Consider the following 18,458-nt stretch of genomic DNA (forward strand, 5'->3'; position numbering starts at 1 on the left):
GTTTCTCCGCAGTTTCGGAGGGGGCTTTGACCGCCAAAGAGGCGCCGAAAACCGCGACTACATGCGCCTACCATCGCGTCAAGGACTGCGAAACTACACGGAATATGCAAGGTTGCTAATAAGGCGCTACGTGTAAGCTATGTGTGCGTCTGTTGTCGGCTTGGTGCGTGTCGTCTGCAAGGCTGCTGCCGAGTCAGCGATTAGTGTACTTTTTTTTATATTACGTCGTGTTTTCCCTTTGCTGTGAGGATGTATACTCGCAGGTCATTCGTCTTGGTTCTTGATGCCTGCCCCGCTCTGTGTCGCTAGCTTAATTGGGTGCCATTGTATTAGTACATAATAATAATAATAATAATAATAATAATAATAATAATAATAATAATAATAATAATAATAATAATAATAATAATAATAATAATAATAAATAAAAAGAAGTAAAAACAGCAGTCGAAGCGCTTGGATCAAGGAGCCTTTCTGTCATCCTGCTAGTAACAGCGCAAAATGTCGACAAGAGACGAGACAAAAAGACACCACAAGCGCTTAATTGCTAAATTGCTAAACAAGCGCTTGTGGTGTCTTCTTGACTCGTCTCTTGTCTACATTTTGCGCTGTTACTAGCAGGATGGAAAACCAACAAGCCCAAGCTGCTATTCTAGCGAAATACCTCTCTGTCATGTTCTCCGACTCTAGGTATATAGGTATGCTACCTCTATAGCTATTGCGGCATATCTTATAGCTTTGCATTTAATTTTAGTTATGTAATCTCTGAATGGGCTGTTCCAGAGCAGAAGTATGCAAGGAAAACATTGCTGTGCTATGCGATTGAAAAGAAAAAGAAAGAATAATCGCTAACAGGGAGATATACAACTGAGAGAGATAGAAACCCGGTGCACAACATAAGCAATGCCGACTTGAATAAGCGAGCGATAAACAGAAAAAAAAAAGAAAATCAAACACACCAGTGGAAGAGTACGAGCCGTAACACAAGCGAATGGAAAAAAACAGAACTGAGCTCAACAAATTATGAAACTTTGAGAAGCTGTACGAACCAAATCCGTATGTTCGAATACGTTGAAACACACTTTTCTTCCACTCTTCTATTGTTCGCCTAAAGATTGCTCTTTAAGATCTTCGACTCTTAAAATATAACGCTTCAAATCGCATAGGTGATTTTATACGAGGGGTTTACTGCCCCTATAGGCGACCTTAGCTCGGAAATCCATGGTTTAACCCGCACGCTCAACGTTGCCAAATTGTATGTAAAGTTTCTGGCAGTATGAACACTGCAGTCATCACTTAGTAGCTGACAGTAACAGCAGCGCTAAATGTCACTTATAGCAGACATCTTCAGTCATACAAGTTTCGTCATTCGCCTATAGGCTCTCGCGACTGCGCAAACTGGACGCAGTGATTGGGCGAACACTTCGTGGGAGTATACAGACTTTCGCGTCACCTGTAGACATGAAAAGAAATCACAAAACGCCATTTTGCGGCACAGCATCAAACTACTATGTTGGCTCACGCTATCTAAGCAGTGACAAATAAACAGTGTTATCAATCGGCACCTTTTTCCTTTTCAAATATCCACTTCAAGCAATCTTTAAACGGCAAATGGGGATAAGACGAGTTTCATGTTGTCGCTCGCTCGTGATTCAAGTAACGCTCAATTAGTCCCACCCCTATGATGTCCTTCATGGAACGTGGGTTGCTTTGAGACGGCAAATACAATCATTTCATTTATTTAATGATCATTGCCATTATGACTTTCTATGTCCACGGTATGGACAAGGCCAATTGCCATTTCCGTACATTAATTGGCTTCTATGTGTTTCCGCAAGTTTCCCGATCTAATTATACCAACTTTAGATTTCTGACTTCTTTGACTTCGTTACCCTTCCCTTCGCACTCATTCTGTTAGACTAATAAACCACCGCTTGCCAACTCTGCGCGTTCAATTTTGCCTAAATGCTCCCTCTAGGGAGCGTTCTACCGCAAAAAATTTTCAAATCGGCTCATTAATAGCCGAGATAGAAATATTTGAGTGCCGGGAACCCATCACTTCAGCAGGCGGGCTCTACCAGCACTCTCTAGAGAAGTGTTGGCTCTACTGCCAAGGAAGACACTCTCTCCACTCGCCTCGTTTGGCCTACGCAAGCGAAATTCCTTTCCTGCTTTCTCCCATACCGCACCTTGAGGTTCAAGTGACGCATACGCCAGAGGCCCCGCCTTCATTTTTTTTTCTCCTCGCTTTTTTTTTTCGGCGCTACACACTTCCGCCGACGGCGTTGCGCCAGCTGTTGTCTCGTTCGCGCAGCGCACGATATTGCGCGCTGTGCACAAGGAAATATGACGCGGTATGATTCAGTGCTACACGAATACTGAGGCAGAACAAGCGGATCGCAGGGCATGATCACGGCGCTTGAACACAGTAGAAAATGTCATATTTTCGGTACCTGCGCACGTGACCGCACGACCGTAGGAACAAGCAGACGAAGCGGAAGTACACCTCACTTGCTTCTGTGCGAAGTAAAAAAAAAAAAAAAAAAAACACGCAGACATTCCCTTTGTGTCTTTTATTATTTCTCTAAACCTCAATTCGTCAATTGAAGGAACAGATCGCACAGACAACAGATGTTGTCTAGAATAACTCCCGAAGTCACGTGTCACCACAACCAACGTCACACTGCGGACACGACTACGTAGGCGCAGGGGCACGACTACATCACCGTCTGGCTTGGAGCGCGGCGGCCGCGAGAAGGAAAAACGACGTTTGGTTTGAAATTTCAGATCTTTCCGCGGCGCGTAGCGATGTAATAGTTTGTAAATACGATCGTTATCGCGCAATGTATGTTTTGTATGCGTTGAAACGCAATGTATGCGTTGGTCGTGCCTCATTGATTAGACAAATTGGTTCATTTTTAAGCTAGTATGGTTAGATTAGTGGTTTCTTGATATTTCTGAAGCACGTTTGCCGTTACTCACGACTAGAAAAATTGGTTAATCTTTAATCTGATTAGGTTAGGTTAAATTAGGTTAGTGAGCTAAATAGACAAACAGGAGAACAATGGCTTGTGCTCTATCAGTAAGCTACCCTTCTTCATCAACAAGAAAGTAATTTTTAGCACGAGAAGAGAGTCGGTAAGCCAGAAAGACGTAAAAAAAGCTATAGACCAATGGCGACGCCAATTTGATGTTACCGCACTAGCCCGCCACGACGTCATATTCTGGGCGGCGCCTGCTCGAGTCTAGCTAATTTATATTGGCTAAGATGAGCCGCATTGTATACCAAAAACAGTCAATAGCTCAGCTTGGCAAGATTCAAAAGTCACACTGACATACAGGCGCTGGAACTTTACCTTCACTTTTTCTTCCAATATTCAACCTATAACTGCGCAATTAAGGAAAAAGAAAGTAATTGTGTAAGAATATGCTTTATCATTCTAAACTGATAACGTACGAGAAGAAAGCGGGTTAACCGAGGGGCCCGATATTTATTAGTCATACCATAAGAAGCCAACAAACACTGACACCAAGGACAACATAGGGGAAATTACTTGTGTTTAATAAACAAAATAAAGAAACGATAAATTAATGGAAATGAAAGGGATGAAAAAACAACTTGCCGCAGGTGGGGAACGATCCCCACTTGCGGCAAGTTGTTTTTTCATCCACCTTCATTTCCATTAATTTATCGTTTCTTTATTTCATTTATTAGGCACAAGTGATTCGAAGGTTGTGGGATCGTTCCCCACCTGCGGCAGGTTGCTTTTCCTCCACTTTCATTTCCATTAATTTATCGTTTCCTTATTTCATTTATTAAGCACAAGTAATTTCTCCTATGTTGTCCTTGGTGTCAGTGTTTGTTGGCTTCTTATGATATGACTAAACTGATAACGGTGTTTTACAGTATCCATTTAAACTGTACTCTAATCTTTGTGCAGAGCAAAACATATTTTTTACACTATCGAAACCGACATCATTATGGAGACTGTTGGACTGATAATATCACCCAGATTTTGCGATGTGCGCAACCAAAATCGTGGCCGACTCAATGCTGCTTTAGCATCTCTGAGAAGTCGGCGTTTCGCGAGGTTACACACTCATTTGCTCCAAATGGCACTGCCCCACGAACCCACAGCAAGCTCAAGCGCCCCAAGAATAATTAGAGAAAAGGTGTTAGCCAAAGCAGTCGATTGAGATCGATGAGCTTGCCGTCCGACCCAGAGTGGTTGAACGCTCGGAAAAACGCGAGCGCCCTCTAGTGATGCTAGCGTATACCACGTTCCCCACCACCGCTGCGCGCCCAATTTCCTGCGCCACTCCCCCAGAGGCCTGCTGAAATCGTGCAAGCGTCATTTCACGACGCCGAGTGCCGAAGACACCGTAATTAGCAGCGATTAGAGATGCCTATTTGGGAGCACGCCGTTTCCTAAGGACACCGCTTGACGCGCAGCGCCATCTATCGACGACCGCGCTGACGCCAGAGCGCTTTCTCGTCTGCACACACTCCGTGTCGTCTGCTAGTAGTGGAAGCACGCCTGCGCGCGCGCCGTGTGTGGATGCAACGCAGAGGTCCAACGCGTGGTTAACTCCGGCGCTCGCGCTGTAGGTGGCAGCACCGATCCGGCTCGAACGCTGGATTCGTCGACCTCATCGATCCAATTAACCTTGGAACCACCGGCGGCGGCAATTTTGTTGCAACTGCCTTTCCTGTTTTGTGTCGTTGTTGCCGGGTGTTTGCGAAGCCTCTCCACCATCCACGCATCGTTTTGTTTCGTGGTAGCAACCTCGAAACCCTCCGAGCGTGGCAGACCGGAAAAAAAAAAAAAAAGAAGGAGAGCAAGAGGTGGAAGCAGGCTCCGCGGACTCACGTCTAAAGCTGCAAAAACGAGGCACATTTTGGCATGCTGTTTCTTTTTTTTTTTACGGTTGCGTCTTGAAGAAAAACAGCACAAGAGAAAATATGGTAATAAGAAACGCGGTGAACGACACAAAAGAGACAGCGCTTGTTTGACTTATCTGTTCTTTGCGGTAATGTTTTGCTTACGGTGGCGACTTCCGAAGCGACATCTGTTTCGCCCCGCTGCAGCAGACGAAAAACAGAGAAATGGAAGCAAGCGAGTTCCAGGTGGGCGAGCGTAAACAAACCTTGAACGGAAGTCACGTGATCAGATACTTGCGCCGGAAACGCTTCCGTTCTGCCCCGCCTTCTCTCAACCCAGATTAATTTAGCTGCTGAAGGCGTGGAGCGCAAACACTTGTCTTTCTTTCTTTCTTCTTTTTGCCGTCTGCTTTATGGCGAAGAGAGAGAGATACAAATGAGAGAAAGGCAGGGAGGTTAAGCCTATGGTCTAGCTTATAGGCTAGGAAGTCAGAAACCCCTGAAAGAAGGGAAAAGAATGCAAGAAAATACGAATTGTACGGTACTGACATTCGCAATTTACACGCTCATAGTGACCGTAAATAAATTAGATATGTGTAAAACTAACTAGATATATGCTTACCGTGGGATCCATTAGAAACCAGTCGCCGACTTTTCAGGCTTTCCTTTCTTAACCAGTTAGCGAGTGACAACCACGACCTTTTTTTTTTTTTTTTGCCTTCTGCCAGAAGTACTTCAAGCCTACAGCACACTATTCCCAAAAGAGTGATAAATTTAGAAAAATGCGAGAAATTATGTGCCGCACCTTAGAGTTCCAGTCATGCTTTTTTTCGTCACACTGTACATGAGTAGAACAACTTACTTAGTACTGTTTTTACCGTGCCCAGTGAGTTGTTTGCCGCCTTATTTCGAGCGACATTTGCGTGAAACGCAGTCATGATGCTGTAGCGTTAAACTACGCCCACTGCACCTCTTGTGTATTTATACTTTTACTGACGCGTGCCCTGGGACTGTTCGTAGCATCGGGTGTTCGATTTTTCTTTTGTATTTAAAAACAGTTCTCGATGTTTTTTTTTTTTCGTTTGTATTGTAACGCACCTCCGCTACCCCCGCTACAATAATGCTTTTTCGGCGCTTGTAATGGTGTTAACAAACAAACAAATAAATAACTATACATGTGATTCACAAGGAAACCGATAAAGCGATTCTATCCTGGACTCTACAGGCCTTACACCCATTCATGGCTATCCTCGTCGAACAGGGCACTATGAGATGTGATATGGGCAAAATGGCGGAAACTGATGCCCATGGCAATACAATTTCCATTTCCTTTTCAGCCACTGTGTCGTATATGCGAAAATGTTATGCGTAAATCTTGGGTAAGCATTTTTATATAGGCATCAAAGCGGGGGCATTGCAACGAAACACGTCAGTAACTTATATTCTGTTATCGTTCTGTTATCTGTTACGTTCTGTTATCGACTTGTGATAGTGTACGAAAATATTGTCTCGAATACGGTGCTGGCAAAGAACTCCGGGAAGCTCTTTCAAATATAATTGTTTGTGCTTAAGCATTTTCTACGGATATACGAAACGGAGCTATTTCAATTTCTTTCGTGGCGTCGTTGTCATTTCGCCAAGTGCCACGTGGAATCGGAATCGCTCTCTCGGATATTGCTGTGTCGCTGACCACTTCGGATTCTCCATGTTCCCACAAACCTTGGGCACGTCGGTCGTCTCGTTCTGATGTCTTTGTTTTTTGCAGCCGTATTTATTGGCGTTTCATTCATGAAGTGCACGCTGTTTTGACGCCGGTCCTCTGATTGAGGACGGTCGGCGTTTCTGCAGCCACCCTTTTCCAGCCAGTAACCCTCTAATCGGTCACAAAAAAATACCACCCTGGATGAATCACTTTACAGATTTTACGGCCGCTTTGAAACGCGACGAACAAAACGAGGACGAATGTGTACATTTGCAACTCAATATGTCGCGATATTTGTACATAATGTGAGTTTCTTGTGAATGGTTTGACATATATATATATACAAACGAGAAGGAAGGGGGTTAACCGAGGGGCCCGATTTTTATTAGTCATATCATGAGAAGCCAACAAACACTGACACCAAGGACAACATAGGGGAAATTACTTGTGCTTAATAAATGAAATAAAGTAACGATAAATAATGGAAATTAAAGCGGATGAAAAAACAACTTGCCGCAGGTGGGAACCGAATCCACAACCTTCGAATTGCACGCGAGCATCGCAGAGCATCGCACGCGAAATGAGAAGGTTGTGGGTTCGGTGCCAACCTGCGGCAAGTTGTTTTTTCATCCACTTTAATTTCCATTATTTATCGTTACTTTATTTCATTTATTAAGCACAAGTAATTTCCCCTATGTTGTCCTTGGTGTCAGTGTTTGTTGGCTTCTCATAATATGACTATATATATATATATATATATATATATATATATATATATATATATATATATATATATATATATATAGTAGGATCCTCTGGACTGGAATTCTCCGACATAAGGTGGCCTCACAGCCTGCAGGGTTATCTGACACTGAGCTAGCTTCGGCGCTCGGTTGCCATAGCCAGAAGTTCGAAACCTCACGCTTACTTCCTTTTTTCTTTTTAATTCGAAGGTAGGAATCTCGTATTCACCTCCTCCAGCATACTTCATCCCCAGGCTTGGAGGGGCGTCTGACACCGGCAAAAATACCGAGAGCCAGTGGGGCTATATAATCCAGGTACAACCAAATTAAGAAAAAACCACTAAGCTTCAACAAAAGACACTTCCTCCCCAGAACAGGAATTGGCCTCCCTGGTTCCCTCCCAAATGACTCATTCGATGAAGCAGTGGCCCTTAGACCACAACAGCTGCGGAGCGCCTGACCAAGGCGGCGGTCAGACCTGCAGCACAGCATGGGGGGGGGGGGAGGGGGCAAAAATATTTGCACCCGGATAGGCGGCCAATGGAAACTGACCCTCGCAACGTTTAGCGCCCGAACTCTCTCGATTGAAGCTAGCCTAGCAGGACTCTTTGATGAACTATGAGGCATTGTTTGGGTATAATTGGCCTTATGGAGTTTAGAGGAACTGGTGAGGCTTATACAGTGCTGACAAATGGCCACGTTCATGTAGAGGGCTTCCAGATAAGGAGCATTGTGCGGTAGGATTACTAACCAAGAGGGCATAGCGGGTAACGTTGGCGAATTCTTGAGAATTAATAAAAGGATAGCAGCAGTCGTATTAAAACTTAAGAGGTATAGATGAAAAGTAGTACAAGCCCACGCTCCAACCTCCAGTCATGATGATGATGAAATAGGTCAGTTTTATGCAGATGTTGTATTAGCGATGAGAAAAGTACAAGCTCAGTTTACTGTAGTAATGGGCGACATCAACGCAAAAGTGGGGAAATTCAGGCTGGTGCACAAGCATTTGGCAACTATGGCGTCGATTCTAAGAACACTCGGGGAGAGATGTTGGTAGAATTCGCGGAAAGGAATAAGCTGCGAATAATGAACACCTTCTTCAGGAAGTGTAGCAATGAAAAGTGGACTCGGAAGAGCCCTAACGGTGAAACAAGAAATGAAATTGATTTCATACTTTCTGTCGATCACAGCGTAGTGCAGGATGTAGAAGCGTTAACCAGGGTAAAGTGCAGTGATCATAGCTTAGTGAGGGCTAGGATTCCCCTCAATTTGAAGAGAGAAAGAGTAAACAAAATTGGTCAAGAAGAAACAGGCCAACCTAGATGCAGTAAGGGTAAAAGCAGATCAATGCAGGTTGGCACTTGCAAACAAATATGCAGCCTTAGAACAGAGAAATGAAGGTGACATAGAGGCAATGAAAGAAACCGTGACTACGTTGACTTCAGAAACAGCAATTGAAATGGGAGGTAAGGCACCAAGGCAACCTCTAGGTAAGCTCTCCCAAGTAACGAAGGGCCTAATAAAGAAGCGACAGAGAATGAAACTGTCCAACTCAAGAGATCACATAGAAATTGCACAAATGTCAAAACTGATCAACTACGAGAAAATACGGGATATTCGAAATTATAACGTGAGAAAGACTGAGGAAGCAGTAAAAAATGGGCGCAGCATGAAACCAGTGAGATGGAAACTTGGTATAGGACAAACCAAGGTGTACGCACTGAAACATAAGCAGGGTAATATCATCAGCAATCTCGAAAGTATAATAAAAGCAGCGCAAGAATCCTATACTGACCTGTACAGTACCCAGAGCAGCTACGATACCTCCATTCGAAGTAGTAATGAACGGGTTACCCAGGCTCCTTCTGATGAAGTCATAAGGGCATTGGAAGACATCAACCAGGGAAAAGCGGCAGGAGAAGATTGAATAATAGTCGATTTATTCAAAGATAGAGAAGACATAATGCTTGAAAAACTGGCGGCCGTTTATACGAACTGTCTATCGGATTCAAGGGTCCCTGAGAAATAGAAGAACGCCAACATTATACTAATCCACAAAAAGGAAGGCTTTAGAGAATGGAAAATATATAGGCTCATTAGCTTTTACAGTATCATATAAAATATTCACCAAGATAATCTCCGATAGAATAAGGGCGACACTGGACTTTAGACAACCAAGGAAACAAGCTGGCTTCAGGAAGGGACACTCTACAATGGATCACATCCATGTCATTTATCACGCAATCGAGAGATTCGCAGAGTGGAATCAGCCTCTCAATATGGCTTTCATAGATTACGAAAAGGCAAGGAATTTGGAGGCAATAGTTGGAATCGGTTGGATTCAATATATATATATATATATATATATATATATATATATATATATATATATATATATATATATTGGCGTCGCGCTCAGAGGGCCCTCATAGGTTACAATGGGGAAGCCCTTTCTTGTGCTTCATTCTGGTTGGCTGACACGACTACTGCTATCTTTTTATTAATGCTTCAGAATGCGTCAATGTTGCCCGCTATGTCCTTGTGAACTTGGAGTCCTACTGGTCGCTGAGCACTGCACGGCATTGGAGTCAGCTTATATACGTGATGAAGTATCATTATTATCATTATTATGTATGTTTCTTTTTTTGGAGGACTCGATTTGGCACATTATTTTTTGCTTACAGACGTTGACTAATAACAGAGGTGGTTACCAAAGGTCAATGCTTGCCTATTTTGTATTTTGCGAATAAACCGCAGCGCCGGTATACGGTACTATGGCGCCATGGTCATCGCAGTATTTTTGCAGGTTTGACTCGTTTCCCCTCAGAAAAAAGAAAGAATCGCTCGAAAATTAATATATTTCTTTTTTCCATCTTTCGCAGCACCGTAGAACCAATCCTTGTTTATTGAAAAACTATTACGTTGTTTGCTCCCCAGGAGACGCGTATAACAAACCTCGTAACATCCCGAGCAGCTGTAATGCGCGGACTTCGAGTTCCGATTACGTCTATCACGATTTCTTTTTTACCGGCTTAAGAAGATTTCATTCGCTGTAATATACTGCCGTTAACGCGGCGCGCAGGCCCCTCCTGCCAGTCGACTTAAAAATAAAGAAATAATAAAAAAGGGAACCTTCATAGAGGAATTTCGTCTCTAGCCACCGACAAGCACCCAGCTACTCACCCGTGCGTAACCAAACACGTAATGAGATGTCGGCGTTCCGAGCATTAGCGTACACATGCCGCTAAATTAGCGAAGCGGGGCTTAGGGCATTTCGCTGGAAACCATAGCTGCAGCTTTATTAGCTATAGCGCACGGTCATCACTCGACTTACGAGACGCAGCGGATCGGCGGCAAATCACTTGCGACGTCGCTCACCCGTGAGAGCAAATTTCCCGGCAATCAAGGGAACGTCGAACCTGGCCGAGGGTGGACGAGTCAATGGGGCTCATACGGGGCTCAAAGCTGTTTTCATAGACGTCGCAGGGTGCGACAGATGCTAGCGGCAAGTAGCGTCGTACGTAATATCGTGCAGGAAAGCCTAGGCTCTAGAGGATGCAATCTTGAACACCTTGAAACCCAATCTTCAAATTCGTTCTTGTATTCAATCTCGAAACCTTGGAGCCAGGATCGTGGACCCAGTCTTGAAACCCGTTTGTAATAACGTCGTCTGCTTTGGGTAACCGCAAGCAGGCGGCACTGCAAGATGCGCAACCTCGCATGGAATTGCACTTGTTCGTGTTTCACGGCGGAGCGTCTACCCTCCAATAGAGTTTTCGTTGTCCGTGCCTGGAAACTTCCGCACCCTCTATGAGTAGGCGGAGCAAACCAGTAAGGCATATGCTGACAGCTGGCATGGCTAGAGGAAAGTTAAGAAACCAGCCTGCACTACATAACGCCTCCCTCTCTGAGGAGGCGAGGCGGAGCGAACCACTAAGGCATGTGCTGACACCTGGCGTAGCAAGAGAAAAGCTAGGAAAGGGCGGCGAATAGCAGCGAAGATCAGCCCGAGAGGCGGCCCGTTAGCGGCGGGCTGGACGGGAAGACGGGTGTCGCGAATATGAGAATGCGGCGCAGCGACGCGGGTACCGCGCCGAGTTTGACGAGTTTGAAGTTTGACGAGCACGAGGGTGTGTATGCGAAATTTCAGAGGGACTTTCTGGACAGACATTTCGGATTGAGTTGTGCGGTGCGCGACAGACTGTTGTTCGAGAACGATGTGCTGGGGATGGGTAACGTTCGAGATTTCGCAAAGCGTGAACGTGATAACGTTTTGACAGCTACCCCAGCTACTGACTTAGCCAGCTGCCCGCCTTGGCAGCTCCGAGGGAGTGCAGAGGAGTAATTAAGGGAAAATTAGACATCCCCCCAATCGTAGCAATTGCTATAAAGGAAACACAAACGTGTTCCTTAAAAGAAAAGCTCGCAGTTGAAGAAAAATTCGTCCAGGTCCGGGACTCGAACACGGGACCACCGCCTTTCCGGGGCAGCTGCTCTACCATCAGAGCTAAGCAGGCAGCTAGCATGCAGATGGCACGGCGAAGTCGAATTTGACAACAACTCGAAGGAAAGGAAAGAGTTTGACGTAATAGTCCTGCGGAAACCCGCAATTTCTTCAACTGCGAGGCTTTTCTTTCGAGGAACCCATATGAGTTTCCTTTGTAGCAACTTCTATGATTTGGTGCTCCGCATGAAGCGATTAATGCGGAGCATCTACGGAGGTACAACGTTCCGAAGGCTGATACTTAAGGTGGCGTGGATGCGCGATTCCACCGAGACATCGCGGACAAAACGTTTCGCTTCAGTGTGACCGATTGTGTTTTGAAAACGACTTATCGATGATTGCGAACATCCGTGACGTGATTAAATACGACAGCGCGATTGCCGTGTTCGCGCCTACCTTTGGTGTGGTTTGGTGGTGGATGTCGTGTGGCCCACACAGTGATCTTTCTGTAGTTCTTTTACAGCTCCAGCCCGCATTCACAGACTGGAATGGCTGCGATTTTTTTCGCAAGAAAGAACGTCTAACGGCCTGTTTAACTTTGTCTCGCTCTGCGCATGACGTCGATAATCGTCAATGCTCGCATCGGCTTTGCAGAAAAGCGAGCTTGCTTCCCAACTTGTGCTCCTGCGTTGGATAGCGTCGCTTTTTGCCGATAAGAGCAAGCAGATGCTGCCGCATGTCATCTGTTCACGCCAAGGACGAGCAGACGCCGCTGGAGACGCGTGGGGTAACGCTCAAGTATTTCGAATGGTACTTCGGCGTGGGTGTGTTTCTGACTGCGTACACCATGTCTCTCTTAAAAGGGTGCTCGTAGCTCTCATAACAGAAGCGAGTGGGTTTACGGCTTGGTGGTTTTTCGCGGACGCGTCGTCTGTTCTCAACAAGAGCGAGCAGAGGACGCTGCAGGACGCGCGGGGTAACATATAAAGAGTAGTTCGGTTGCTTTGCTGAGCCTGTGCATCCAACCGCCTACACCGTGTTGCTTGAAAGGGTGTAGGGCTTTGGAAAAACTATCAGGCAAGCGATATTGCTGGCTTATCCGCGGCCACTTCGTCTGTTTTTGATAAAAACAAACAGACAATGCTGGGTGATGGGCTGCATCTCACTGAAGTGTTTTGATGAGCTCTTTGATATGGAAGTGCCTCAGACTGCAGGCGGCTTCAAAGTGCGCACGGTCGTGGAAAGTCTATGAAGAAAGTGAGGTTGCTGGTGACTTTGCGCATTTCTGTTTTTCTGTGGCGAGCTGTCTCTTTGCGGTAGAAGCAGGCAATCAATGCAGGAAGCTGAGCGCGGTTACGCTAAAAATTTTCGATGGGCGCGTTCATGAGTGTTGGCCTCTAACTTCTGCTATATATCCTGCCTCGTTAAAGAAAACATTGAGCCTCGGGGATGCTACGGCCGGCGTAAAAGAAATATACTGTTTCACTGGGTAAACCGTTCAAGGTCCCTTGCCCGCAGTCTCCCTGTCGTCTCGGGAACATCAAGACTCTGAAACGCGGGTCCTCACATCAACTCGACACCGAGGCGTTTTGACAACTGCCGTGTTTTGAGCGTGCTCTGAACGAGATGCGACATCTTTAATATGCGGTTGGGAAGAAATATATATGCCGATGACTTGACTTCCTACGTAACAATAACAGAAATGCAGCCAACGTTAAACGAGACAGAGTAATAAGCCGTCAAATTTAATGGAATACTTTCATAAAGAATTTGCCTTCCAGCACAAAACTACGCGTTGATTCGTTCGTTCCGCCAATATTTAGGAATCCTTGCAGCTCTTTCACTTAAAATTTCTTTTTCTCTTCAAGCGGTGTTACACAGATGGACAGACAAACAGACAGCCATGAAATGAGTCTATTAACAGTACACTCGAAGCTCGCTCGGGCAACAGTCCAAGCGAGTGTGTGTTTGTGTTAGAGGTTGGAGTTGCAAGCGTTGGAGGTCACGTAATCTGCCGAGTTGCGAAGGCGCGGCACATTGAAACCAAAGGCCAAAGGGAGCAACGGCACGGAACGTTCTCTTTTTCACGGAACAATCTCTTTGCTACGGAACGTCCGCTTTGGCACGGAACATTCGCCTTGGCAAGGAACGTTCTCTTCGCCATTACCAGTACTCACGTACGGGGCAGAAACCTCGAAGCTTACGAAAAGGGTTCTACTTAAATTGAGGACGACGCAACCAGCTATGGAAAGAAGAATGATGGGTGTAACGTTAAAGCATAAGAAAAGAGCAGATTGGGTGAGGGAACAAACGCGAGTTAATGTTGAAATCAAGAAAAAGAAATGGGCATGGGCAGGAAATATAATGAGGAGGGAAGATAACCGATGGTCATTAAGGATTACGGACTAGATTCCAAGGGAAGGGAATCGTAGCAGGGGACGGCAGAAAGTTAGGTGGGCGGACGAGATGAAGTTTGCAGGGGCAACATGGCCACAATTAGTACATCACCGGGGTAGTTGGAGAAGTATGGCAGAGGCCTTTGCCCTGCAGTGGGCGTAGCCAGGCTGATGATGATGATGATGTTCTCTTCGCTACGGAACGTTCGCTTTGGCAAGGAACGTTCACTTTGCTACGGAGCGTTCGCTTTGGCACGGGATGTTCGCTTTGGCAAGGAACGTTCGCTTTGGCAAGGAACGTTTTCTTTGCTACGGAACGTTCACTTTGGCACGGAACGTTCGCTTTGGCAAGGAACCTTCTGTTTGCTACGGAACGTTCACTATGGCAAGGAACGTTCGCATTGGCAAGGAACGTTCCGTTTGCTACGGAGCGTTCGCTTTGGCAAGGAACGTTTTCTTTGCTACGGAACGTTCAATTTGGCACGGAACGTTCGCTTTGGCAAGGAACCTTCTGTTTGCTACGGAACGTTCACTATGGCAAGGAACGTTCTGTTTGCTAAGGAACGTTCGCTTTGGCAAGGAACGTTCCGTTTGCTACGGAGCGTTCGCTTTGGCAAGGAACGTTTTCTTTGCTACGGAACGTTCACTTTGGCACGGAACGTTCTGTTTGCTACGGAACGTTCACTATGGCAAGGAACGTTCTGTTTGCTAAGGAACGTTCGCTTTGGCAAGGAACGTTCCGTTTGCTACGGAACGTTCGCTTTGGCAAGGAACGTTTTCTTTGCTACGGAACGTTCACTTTGGCACGGAACGTTCGCTTTGGCAAGGAACCTTCTGTTTGCTACGGAACGTTCACTATGGCAAGGAACGTTCTGTTTGCTACGGAGCGTTCGCTTTGGCAAGGAACGTTCTCTTTGCTACGGAACGTTCACTTTGGCACGGAACGTTCTGTTTGCTACGGAACGTTCACTATGGCAAGGAACGTTCTGTTTGCTAAGGAACGTTCGCTTTGGCAAGGAACGTTCCGTTTGCTACGGAGCGTTCGCTTTGGCAAGGAACGTTTTCTTTGCTACGGAACGTTCACTTTGGCACGGAACGTTCGCTTTGGCAAGGAACCTTCTGTTTGCTACGGAACGTTCACTATGGCAAGGAACGTTCTGTTTGCTACGGAGCGTTCGCTTTGGCAAGGAACGTTCTCTTTGCTACGGAACGTTCGCTTTGGCACGGAACGTTCTGTTTGCTACGGAACGTTCACTATGGCAAGGAACGTTCTGTTTGCTAAGGAACGTTCGCTTTGGCAAGGAACGTTCCGTTTGCTACGGAGCGTTCGCTTTGGCAAGGAACGTTTTCTTTGCTACGGAACGTTCACTTTGGCACGGAACGTTCGCTTTGGCAAGGAACCTTCTGTTTGCTACGGAACGTTCACTATGGCAAGGAACGTTCTGTTTGCTACGGAGCGTTCGCTTTGGCAAGGAACGTTCTCTTTGCCACGGACTGTTCGCTTTAGCACAAGCGCGCGCGCTCCCCCGCTGCCGGTGCTCCTCATCACGCCAGTGTTCTCACCGCGAATTCTCGTAGTTAGCCGAGTGGACTCAGCTGATTTGTCTTTTTTTGGCGCGTCACGTCACGCCTGTGTAATCAGCTATCGAATGATTACTGCAATGTATGCGTGCAGCGTATCCTAATTCTTTGCGATATTTGTCAGTAGTTCACCTTTCGGGTGATGCCGGTTGTCTTTACTATTTGCATAATCTTTATTTCATGTTTTTTAAAAGCAAAACTTAATTCTTATTCTTTTTTTCAGTGTTGTCTATTTCAACTTTCCGTGTATTCGGTGTTATTTTTCTTGCTATTCAGTTATAGACGACCAAATTGTTGCTGTTTTATTCAATTTCTGTTTTACTTCCACGCTCTTCATTTATTGCCTTTCATTTTGTTTATATCGTTTCTTTTTTGTTTTTTTCTTTCTTTTCTTTTCGTGCACGTGTACCGTCCACTGCGGTGCCGCGCCTGAAATGAATCTGCATAGGTGTCGGCGGCCGACCCTCAAGAGAGGCGAGAGCAGCTCGGCCGAGTGGCGCAGCTTCGACCACGGCCGCCCCGATTCGGACGAGGAGAACGAACACGACGGCGACCAGACCGCCGAGGAGTGCCCGGAAAAGATTGACCCGGGGTTCGTCTCCTTAACGCTTATTATGCGAAGCATACTAGCCGCACAACCACGCTCCTCCTTGCTGCGCCGCGCGCGGCCGCGTAGCTACCATATGACGTCATAACAGCTGCAAAAGCGGAGGCTCCATTCGTGCGCTCGCTTGCGGCCGCGTAGCTACATAGCCGGGTCTCAGCTCGTGCGCTCGCCTGCATGAGTTGTTTCTTCGTCTAGCCGAACCAAATATAGCCAAGCAACAGCAGTTCACCATGCTAAACAGTGGTTCAACAACTAAAATAAAGGCTAGTATGCTTCGCATCCTGGGCTTAACCTTAGCTAAGCCACAGCCATTTTTTATTTCTACGCTGTTTTAAATTAACCCTGCATGCTGCATTTCGTAGTATAGTTTAAGGCAAATCAACCCGCCGTGGTTGCTCAGTGGCTATGGTGTTGGGCTGCTGAGCACGAGGTCGCGGGATCGAATCCCGGCCACGGCGGCCGCATTTCGATGGGGGCGAAATGCGAAAACACCCGTGTGCTTAGATTTAGGTGCACGTTAAAGAGCCCCAGGTGGTCAAAATTTCCGGAGTCCTCCACTACGGCGTGCCTCATAATCAGAAAGTGGTTTTGGCACGTAAAACCCCAAATATTATTATTAAGGCAAATCAGTTCTGCGGAGGCTCGCAGCGGGAAGGAAAGTACACGAAAGGGATAGAAATGTTGTCATCCACTCGAACGCTACATTTGGGGTGGATGACAACTTTCTTTTTGTCACTTTCATGTGCTTCCCTCCACCTTCCGGGAACTTGTGGGACATATCTGCTGTATTCAGTGCGGGTGGATGGCGTTTTCCTTCCTTTGAAGTAAAGTAGAAAGGGACACTAAATGGATATAGTTAATCTGTATTAGTGAACTACGCTTCTCAATAGCAGGGTGACTACTCTTGTACCGTGACGAGGAAGCCTGTTAAGCCAAAAGAGAAAATTATGTATGCATTGGATAGGTGGCGACGTCCCAGCATCAATCTTCCGTGCTATAACTATATTTCTCCGTCATGCCAGGATTTTCACTAGGCTAGTACGTAGTAAATTCTTATTGGTAAAAATGGACTATGTTGTCTCCTAAAAAAGCCAAAGACAGAGCTTAGCGAATTTCAAGGATGTTTACGGATCCACAACGGACCGAATGCAAAAAAAAGGTATCTTCAATTCATTGACCTCACACTGACGTACACGCCTGGGGTTTCTGCGCGAAATTCAGGAAATTCAACTTTGACCATCATTTTATACCGTAATAATCAACTTATTACTTTGAAATTAACTACACTGGACTTCTAAAACAACACATTTTCAGTCTAGGCTAATTTATTGTTTATCTTTAGTCTCCATTTAAGCAGTTACTCGATAAGCATGGATTAAACTGCGCTTAATGCATCAACGCCACTGCCATAATTGAGTCCTTAGGACTCCTTTCCCTTACGAAAAATGAACCAAGCGGTAAAAGATAAATTCAAATTAGCTGCGTCACAATCGCCTATCGGCGCTGTACATCAGGCGCGAAATTCAAGAAAAGGTTAGCGATGATATTTATTCCGGTCGTAGTAGAAATAAATTGAAATATGTTCTTTAAAGAATAGTTCGCCAACTTAAACTAGATTATGTTTAGCGCCCCTTCTAAGCGGAAGCCAGATGAGGCATAACTCTGGCGTAATGTCAGTGGGCTGAAATGGCGTGAGCGTTCGCGCGTACTTAGCGGTAGCACCAGACTACCACGTGATTCTGCGTGCGATTGTATACTGCACATACAAACTATACGCATGGCATTAAGCAAATGAGGATTATCGGGTCTTTGGACATCGCAAGGCATGGCAGCGCGATTAATCCACCTGCAAGCACACCCTGCATAAGTGTAAGTATACCGGAGCTTATAAGTCATATGATTACCGAGTTCCTTCCGCTTCTGCTCAGTTACTACAGGAAAACGCACCACTGTCGAACTATGACGCAGTCATCGCGCTGCCTCTAGAGGGCGCTCCAATGCCATGCCACGTACATATGTAGCCACTATAATGCAACGCCAAACGCTTCCATTTGCAGTTGTTGGACTTAGGGTGAGCTTAAGCGCAGTGCGGACTTAAGCGCT

The 18,458-nt window shown here is 45.8% G+C and overlaps 1 protein-coding gene across 3 annotated transcripts in view; it reads left to right on the top strand.

Moving 5' to 3' along the window:
* Positions 1-18,458, top strand: part of LOC142590225 (BAI1-associated protein 3-like) — a 517,523-nt gene that overhangs the window by 139,675 nt on the left and 359,390 nt on the right. For all 3 annotated transcript variants that reach the window (XM_075702152.1, XM_075702153.1, XM_075702154.1), the window contains exon 2: positions 16,197-16,340. In XM_075702152.1, the coding sequence (XP_075558267.1) occupies positions 16,197-16,340 (144 nt within the window). The remainder of the gene's footprint in view (positions 1-16,196; positions 16,341-18,458) is intronic.

Source organism: Dermacentor variabilis, chromosome 8 (assembly GCF_050947875.1).
Source record: "Dermacentor variabilis isolate Ectoservices chromosome 8, ASM5094787v1, whole genome shotgun sequence".
Taxonomy (NCBI): domain Eukaryota; kingdom Metazoa; phylum Arthropoda; class Arachnida; order Ixodida; family Ixodidae; genus Dermacentor; species Dermacentor variabilis.